Raw genomic sequence first — 7325 nt, 5'->3', positions numbered from 1 at the left:
CAAGATTTATCCGAAAAATTTATGAAAGATTTTAAACATAAATTGGATTGGTGTAGTCTCATCAGTAATCAGAAACAATTATCGGCCAAATTTATAACTGATAATTATCAATTTGCTCTAATTCGTGTTTTGGCAAAAATATGTGAAAGACTTTAATTTTTTTAAATATAATTAATACATTTATACATGTATTTTGTATACTTACTTCTTAATTGATGTAAATGTTTTTTTATTTCAATAAAAAAATGAAATGAATTGAATATTTCTGTTGTATTTTTTTTACTTAACACGAATCGGTTATAATGTATTTCTCATCTCCCGGTGTTGGCCTCACATCCGGTTCGTTCGCTCTTTTACAAAACGAGGTCAAATCAACTCCCCCCAACGATATAAAGACGGGAGGTTTACTTTCTTCGGTTAATTCGTTAGCGAGTTTTTCTCTAAACACATACGCTTTTAATCTCACAAGGAAAAGAAAAAAATGGAAGGTAATTATCTAGATTTTTTTTGTTATTTTTAAAAATAAGAAAATTAAATTATTAATAATTTTCATAGATAGACATTTTTTTTAGATTCTCAATCCTTATTTGTAATCGATCATCCTTTTACTTCTAAGAAGCGAAAAGCTACAAAAAATGATGATGCGCCAGCCGATAAAAAGAAAAAATACGATTTAATTATTTCAAAAGACGAAACAACTTATAAGTCGATTCCACCATATTCTGTATATATTTCTCATGGTTATAATTTAGAAATTAAGGAATTTCGCCAGCAATTTTACATCTGCTTAGCAAAATCAAACTCTAATGCAGAGATTCAAAACAGATTTAATATTCCTATCAAGGAATTCCCTTTTTTCCAAAAAGCTTTCGCAGCCGTAGAAAAATTCTTGGAGGAGTACATGTAAATAAAAGTAAGTAAAAAAATTTTTTCCAATTTTATAACGTTTTTTAAAAAAATTATGTAAATTAATTGAATGTTTTTTTATCAGAAAAACAATTCTCTCCCTTCAAAGAATATTGTTCGAACAACGAGGGAAAAAAAAGCTCGACCTAGATTACATCAGGTAAAGAAAAAATGTTTTTGCTAATAGAATCCGCTTTTCAAAATTTTTTACAATGTTATCGAAAATCTAATCTCGAGTATGTTGATCCGGTCATATTTTTTAGAGATATAAAATCCGAATTATTTAATGTAATTACGAATTTTGGAAACGACTATAGAATTCGATTTGTTATTAGTCTTAAAGTAATAATGTATAAATGCGTAGAAACAGGACATCGATATGATTTTAAAGATTTTTTTTTTACAAGCTATGCTGAACGAGTTTTATCCCCGTTTTTGGCTTGGAAAAATATCGATAACGCGATAGAAAAAATTCTAAGCGATATATCAATCGCCGTTACGTTAGGTAGTGGATGGATAATTTATAAACTGGCTTTTATAGATGTTCATAGATCGCCATATGATACAATTAATGGCGGGTGCGGATCGATAATTTTGCCCAAACAATTAGCAAACAAAAAATGTCTTTTAAATATTCAATGTAAAGACGATAAATGTTTCGTTTATTGCATTCTCGCGTCTATTTTCCCGCTTGCGAATAATAAAAATAAAGTATCTACTTACAGAAAATATTTAAAATTTATTAATTGTTCGAATTTAAAATTTCCCGTTTCTTTGGATCAGATATCGAGTTTTGAGAAATCAAATACTGTTAGTATTAATGTATATGGTTATAAGGCTGTCGTTTTTCCTTATTATATAAGTAAATTTAAGTTCGATAAAAATGTAAATTTATTACTTTATAAGCAACATTATTTTTTAATACGGAATTTTAATAGACTTTTACACGAAAAGCAAAGATCTCTTTATTACTATTGTAATAATTGTCTAAACGGATTTCAACGCGAGTCGAGTTTAAACTTACACAGAGAAATATGTACAAATTTCAAATTTCAAAGACTGTCGGTTCCTAAACTCGAAAATTCTATTCTTAAATTTACAGAATTTTTTAAAATGCTTAAACATGCCGTAGTCGTATATTGCGATTTTGAATGTTTAACTGAAACGGTTTCTAATGCGATGCAATCGACCGATACTAGTTTTAGTACTGTTACGCAAATTCATAAACCGATTTGTTACGCTATGATCGTATTAGATAAAAACGAAAGAATCATCTATTCTAAATTTTATTGTGGGTTAAATGCAGTAGAGGATTTCCTATCACGATTGAAAGCATTGTCGGAACATCTTATTAAAGAAATAAAACTGAATATTCCATTAGATCCTCAAACAATTCCAAATTCTATTAATCGAGATAAATGTTATATTTGCGGACGAAAATTTTCCTCTAATGATGTAAGCGTAATCGATCATAATCACCTAAATGGCCGATTTCGGGGGGTGGCTTGTCAGGGGTGCAATTTGAATTTAAATCTAAAACCATTTATTCCCGTTGTTCTGCATAATTTTTCTGGTTACGATTCGCATCTAATTTTAAAAGATATTACTAAAAAGTATATATCTTCTTTAAGTATAGTTCCCATCAATATGGAAAAATATACTACATATTCTTTAGATTGTTTTAAATTTTTAGATTCTTATCAGTTTTTAAACGCTTCTTTAAATAAATTGACAGATAATCTAGTACAGTCAAAGTACGACTTTCCAATCTTTAAACAATTTTTTTCCGATAATAAAAATAGCTATCTGTTGAAAAGAAAAGGCGTTTTTCCGTATAGTTGGTTTAATAATATTTCAAAATTAAATAATACTTCTTTACCCGACAAAAAATATTTTTATAATGATTTAACTAGAAGCCACATAAGTTCCGAAGATTACGATTTAGCTCGGCTTGTCTGGAAAGCTTTTAATTGTAAAAAATTTTCTGATTATTTGCAATTATATCAATTTGTCGATACAATTTTACTCGCTGATATTTTTACAAATTTTCGAAATTTATCATTAAAATATTACGATCTCGATCCTCTTCATTTTTTAACTTCTCCCCATCTTACATTTACTGCAGGATTAAAAATGGCAAAAATAGAATTACAGCTTTTTACGGATCTAGACATGTATCTTTTCGTTGAATCCGGCCTTCGGGGCGGGCTCTCGTTAGTATCTAAGCGTTTTAGTCGCGCTAATAACCCTTACGTATCTCAAACTTATGATAAATCGAAGCCTCATAGTTATATAGTGATGATTGATAGCAATAATCTATACGGATTGAGTATGGTTCAATATCTCCCATATGGAGAATTTCGTTGGTTACGTCGAACGGAAATTGATGAATTTGATATAAAAAATGTCCCTCTAAAATCCGAAATAGGATATATACTCGAAGTTGATTTAGAATATCCTGTTTCGCTACATAATCGTCATAACGATTTTCCCCTCGCAGTAAATCATGAAAAAATAGAATACGAAGATTTATCCGAATATCAGAAATCGCTTTTATCTTCTTTAAATCTAAAATTTAGCAATAATATTAAAAAATTAGTTTCCGACTTTAAAAGATAAATTTCATTATATTATACATTATAGAAACTTAAAATATTACCTAAAAGAAGGATTAATTTTAAAAAAAATCTATAGAATACTTTCATTTAAACAATCCCCATATTTAAAACCATATATTTATTTTAATAATGAAAAACGAAAAGCCAGTAAAAGCCAGTTTGACAAAAATTTTTTTAAATTAATGAATAACAGTTTTTATGGAAAATGTATGCAAAACGTTCGTAAACAAATAAATTTAAAAGCGGGATTGGATAAAAACCAATGTAAAAAATATGTAAACGATCCCGCGCTAGAGAGTTTCCAAATAATAAACGAAGAGTGTGGCATTTTCAGATTAAAGAAAACAAATTTATTACTGAATAAGCCACTATACATAGGCTTTTGTGTTTTAGAGTTAAGTAAATTGCATATGTATTATACATATTACGAAATATTTAAAAATTATTATAAAGATAGGGTTAGGCTCTTGTATATGGACACCGATTCTTTAGTATTAGAAATTCATACGGATGATGTCTATGTTGATTTTAAACACAATCTGGCCAACATATTCGATTTTAGCAACTATCCATCGGATCATCCGTTATTCTCCGAAGAAAATAAAAATAAATTAGGTTATTTCAAAGATGAGGCGAACTCCCTGGCTATTTCGGAATTTATCGGTCTAAAAGCTAAAATGTATTCAATTTCGGGAGAATGTATTGAAAAAAAAACAGCGAAAGGTATAAGTAAATCTGTTGTTAAACAAACTTTTTACCACGATCTTTATAAAGAAACACTACTTAAGAAAAAGCAATTTCGGCATACACAAACGCAAATAATAAGTAAGAACCATGTAATTACGACGCAATTTCAAAATAAAATCTCTCTTTCAGCATTTTATGATAAAAAATATATTTTAAGTAATGGAATAGACATGCTATCCTACGGACATTATTCGATTTCTTCTTAGGTATTTAGAATACTTTTCTATCGACTTTTTTTTTTCTATTTTAAAATGAAAAAATGTAATCATTTTTGTATTATTGTAATCCTTATTTTCATATATGTAGCTATTTTTTTAATTATTGTAATGAAAAAAAATGTAATCATTTTATTGTAATAATTTTTATTATAACTTTTTTTGTTCTTATTTCTAGGGAGAGAATGTTTGAAATATCAGAAAAACAAATATTATTGTAATCCTTTATTTTGTAAATGTAGTGATTTTTTTTAATTATTGTAATGATGAAAATGTATCCCTTTTTTTATTGTTAATGTAATCATGTTTATTATAATTTTTTGTAATGAAGAAAAATGTATCTCTCATTTTATTATTACTGTAATCATTTTTATTATAACTTTTTGCTCTTATTCATAATAAAAAGAACAAGGGAGAGAAAAAATTGTGTCAAATTAATTTGTCGACAGATGGCGCCGGCTTAACAAAACCAAAACTTAAAAACCAAACCAAACCAAAAAATAAAAAATATATAAAATAAAAAAAATATATAAATATAAAAGTAAATAAAAGAAAGAGGAAAAAATATATATATATCGTAAAAGTATCGATAAAAACCAAATAGCAAATGGCGCGATCCGATTAGCGACAGACGGTTCGCGCTATTTGTTATTTTTTTAATCGGTTTCGAAATTTCGAAGAAAAAAAATAATTTAAAAAGAAATGAAGTGTAATATTTTGCCAACAGATGACACCTTCGAGACTTAACAATTTAATATTTTGCCAACAGATGGCATTGGCTTAACGAAAAGAAAAATATCTTAAATATTAAAGTTATATATATATAATATATATATATAAATAATAATAATTCTCTTAAATAAAGAAAAAATATTGATTCTCTTAAGAGAGAGATCGTCGTATTGTAAAGAAATCTTAAAAACATCGTTTCTCGTAAGACTCGTCGAGAAAATATCGGCGGTGTATTCTAAAAACGCTCGCTCACATTTCGCGGTGAAGTATATCCGAAGGGGCAACAAAAATGGGCGTTGTTTTAATGTCTACGAGAGCTTTTGGAATACAAATATCGTAGAAACGTTCGAACGATTCAACGGTTATTGCCATTTTTAGCCCCTGGTGGACGTCTTTTCCTCGGGAGGTTGAGCGTTACTACAATAAAAGTTATAAAGTCTTAAAAGTTTAACAAATTATCCCAGAGTCTTTCTTATTTATACTACTCACAAGCCATCACTATTTTTGCTAATTTTTCTGGAACATATTGTAATCCTCCAGCTAACTTCAAGTCAAGGCATATGAATCTAATAATTAAAAATAATAATTTTAATATTTAATTTTGTAAAATTAGTAAATTGTTAGTAAGAAAAATGTGAGAATTTCTCATACCTCTGCTTTAAAACACCAAAACATCTTTCAATGGTGTTTCTGGCTTTTCTGTGAGCTGCATTGTAATTTAATTCTGCAGCTGCTGATGGATTACCTACAGGTGTAAGCAGCCATGTTTCTAAAGGATAAGCACTGTCTCCTGTAAACATAATTTAGAGAATGGTATTTACTTTTTTATACCAAATTAATAAGAAAATAATGTCTTTACATTTTTGTTTTAGTTTGGAATTACATGACACCGAAATATTTCAAAAGACAATATGTCTGTGAAATATATGCTTACCAAGCAACCATAATCCTCTTCCTATTACTCCATCTTCAAAATTTTCCTGCAGAGTGGAATTTCGCCAGATAAAAGCATCATGCGTGCGCCCCGGATACAATGGGTTAATATTCAAAATTCTCAACTGAGAATCACACACCTAAAAGCATAATTTTAGTCTTATAAACAACTATTATTCAAATTGTAATATCTTGTATTCAAGTGATATTGATAGTGAAATGAGTGATTTGACATAGAAATTTAAAGATACCACTTTATTAAAGACATTAATTTTATTTATAGTTAGATGGTTAATTTGTATAAATACTTACAACTTGAACATTAATAGAATGAAATCCTTTTCTATTGATAAATGATTCTTCATTATATTTGGAGGCTGGAGGTGCCTTGATTGCAATATGAGTGCAATCAATAGCTCCTGCAATAAGTAAAGAAATAGTAAAAATCATATGATTAAATAAGAAACTTTATCATTTTATACACTAATTTTAAAATTATAAATTGTAACAGCTATTTAAAAAAATAAAAGTAATTACATACTATATTATATTCTAATGAACAAATAAAAACAATTTACTCACCCACAACTCCTGGCATTTGACTGATGATAAAAAATCCAGAGGACACATCCAATTGTTGTTCTCTACTCCTAGGAAAAGAAATTTTGTGTCCCAATTGGCGGATGATACTGTTGACTACAGATGGCATAATTCGGGACACTGTCAACTGGGCAACTTTAAGTTGGCAGTGATCACCGACATTTCTTTGAAATCCACCAGAAGCAAAAAATTGTAAGGTTATCAATAACTGAACTTCTGGTGGAATAACGGTCCGTGACTTTCTCTGGACTAAATCATCCCGCAATTCGTTGTACAGCCTTGCGGTAGCTTCTTTCGTTAGACGAAATCTTGAACGAAATTCATCATCATCTAAATCAAAAGCGTTATCTCTATCTCGAAATACTCTTTCTCGAGATAGGGAACGTTTTGTGAAGCGATCGTATAGCACGAGTAGCATGGAGTCGTCCATATTGGATATAACGAAAACGAGGCGAAAGACGAAAGACCGGTCGAAAGACAGCTATCCGCTCGTCTCTGATAAAAGAGAGAAGCGAAGAGAGAAAAAGTTGTCAAGAATCGCGTTTAGAGAGACTCGACGATCTCTCGAGACGTA

At 29.1% G+C, this 7325-nt stretch overlaps 1 protein-coding gene and 2 long non-coding RNA genes across 3 annotated transcripts; 2 read left to right on the top strand and 1 right to left on the bottom strand.

Annotated features, from left to right (window-relative positions):
- The first annotated feature begins 468 nt into the window (after window positions 1–468).
- LOC136974701 (uncharacterized) lies at window positions 469–1113 on the top strand. The gene is made up of 3 exons (XR_010880682.1): window positions 469–488; window positions 573–913; window positions 992–1113. It is a non-coding gene; the product is annotated as an uncharacterized lncRNA (long non-coding RNA).
- A 906-nt stretch (window positions 1114–2019) lies between these two features.
- Window positions 2020–3525, top strand: LOC136974697 (uncharacterized). Its single transcript, XM_067269639.1, has one exon. The coding sequence runs from the start codon at window positions 2020–2022 to the stop codon at window positions 3523–3525; it is 1506 nt and encodes a 501-aa protein (XP_067125740.1).
- A 2698-nt stretch (window positions 3526–6223) lies between these two features.
- LOC136974700 (uncharacterized) lies at window positions 6224–6821 on the bottom strand. Its single transcript, XR_010880681.1, has 3 exons — window positions 6734–6821; window positions 6464–6570; window positions 6224–6291 (listed from the first exon to the last, which is right to left on the bottom strand). It is a non-coding gene; the product is annotated as an uncharacterized lncRNA (long non-coding RNA).
- Between the last annotated feature and the right edge of the window lie 504 nt (window positions 6822–7325).

This window comes from Centruroides vittatus, unplaced genomic scaffold (genome assembly GCF_030686945.1).
Source record: "Centruroides vittatus isolate TY-2023 unplaced genomic scaffold, ASM3068694v2 contig_354, whole genome shotgun sequence".
Classification (NCBI taxonomy): Eukaryota; Metazoa; Arthropoda; class Arachnida; order Scorpiones; family Buthidae; genus Centruroides; species Centruroides vittatus.
The sequence above is the reverse complement of the archived record's forward strand: the minus strand, read 5'-3'. Positions and strand labels throughout refer to the sequence as shown.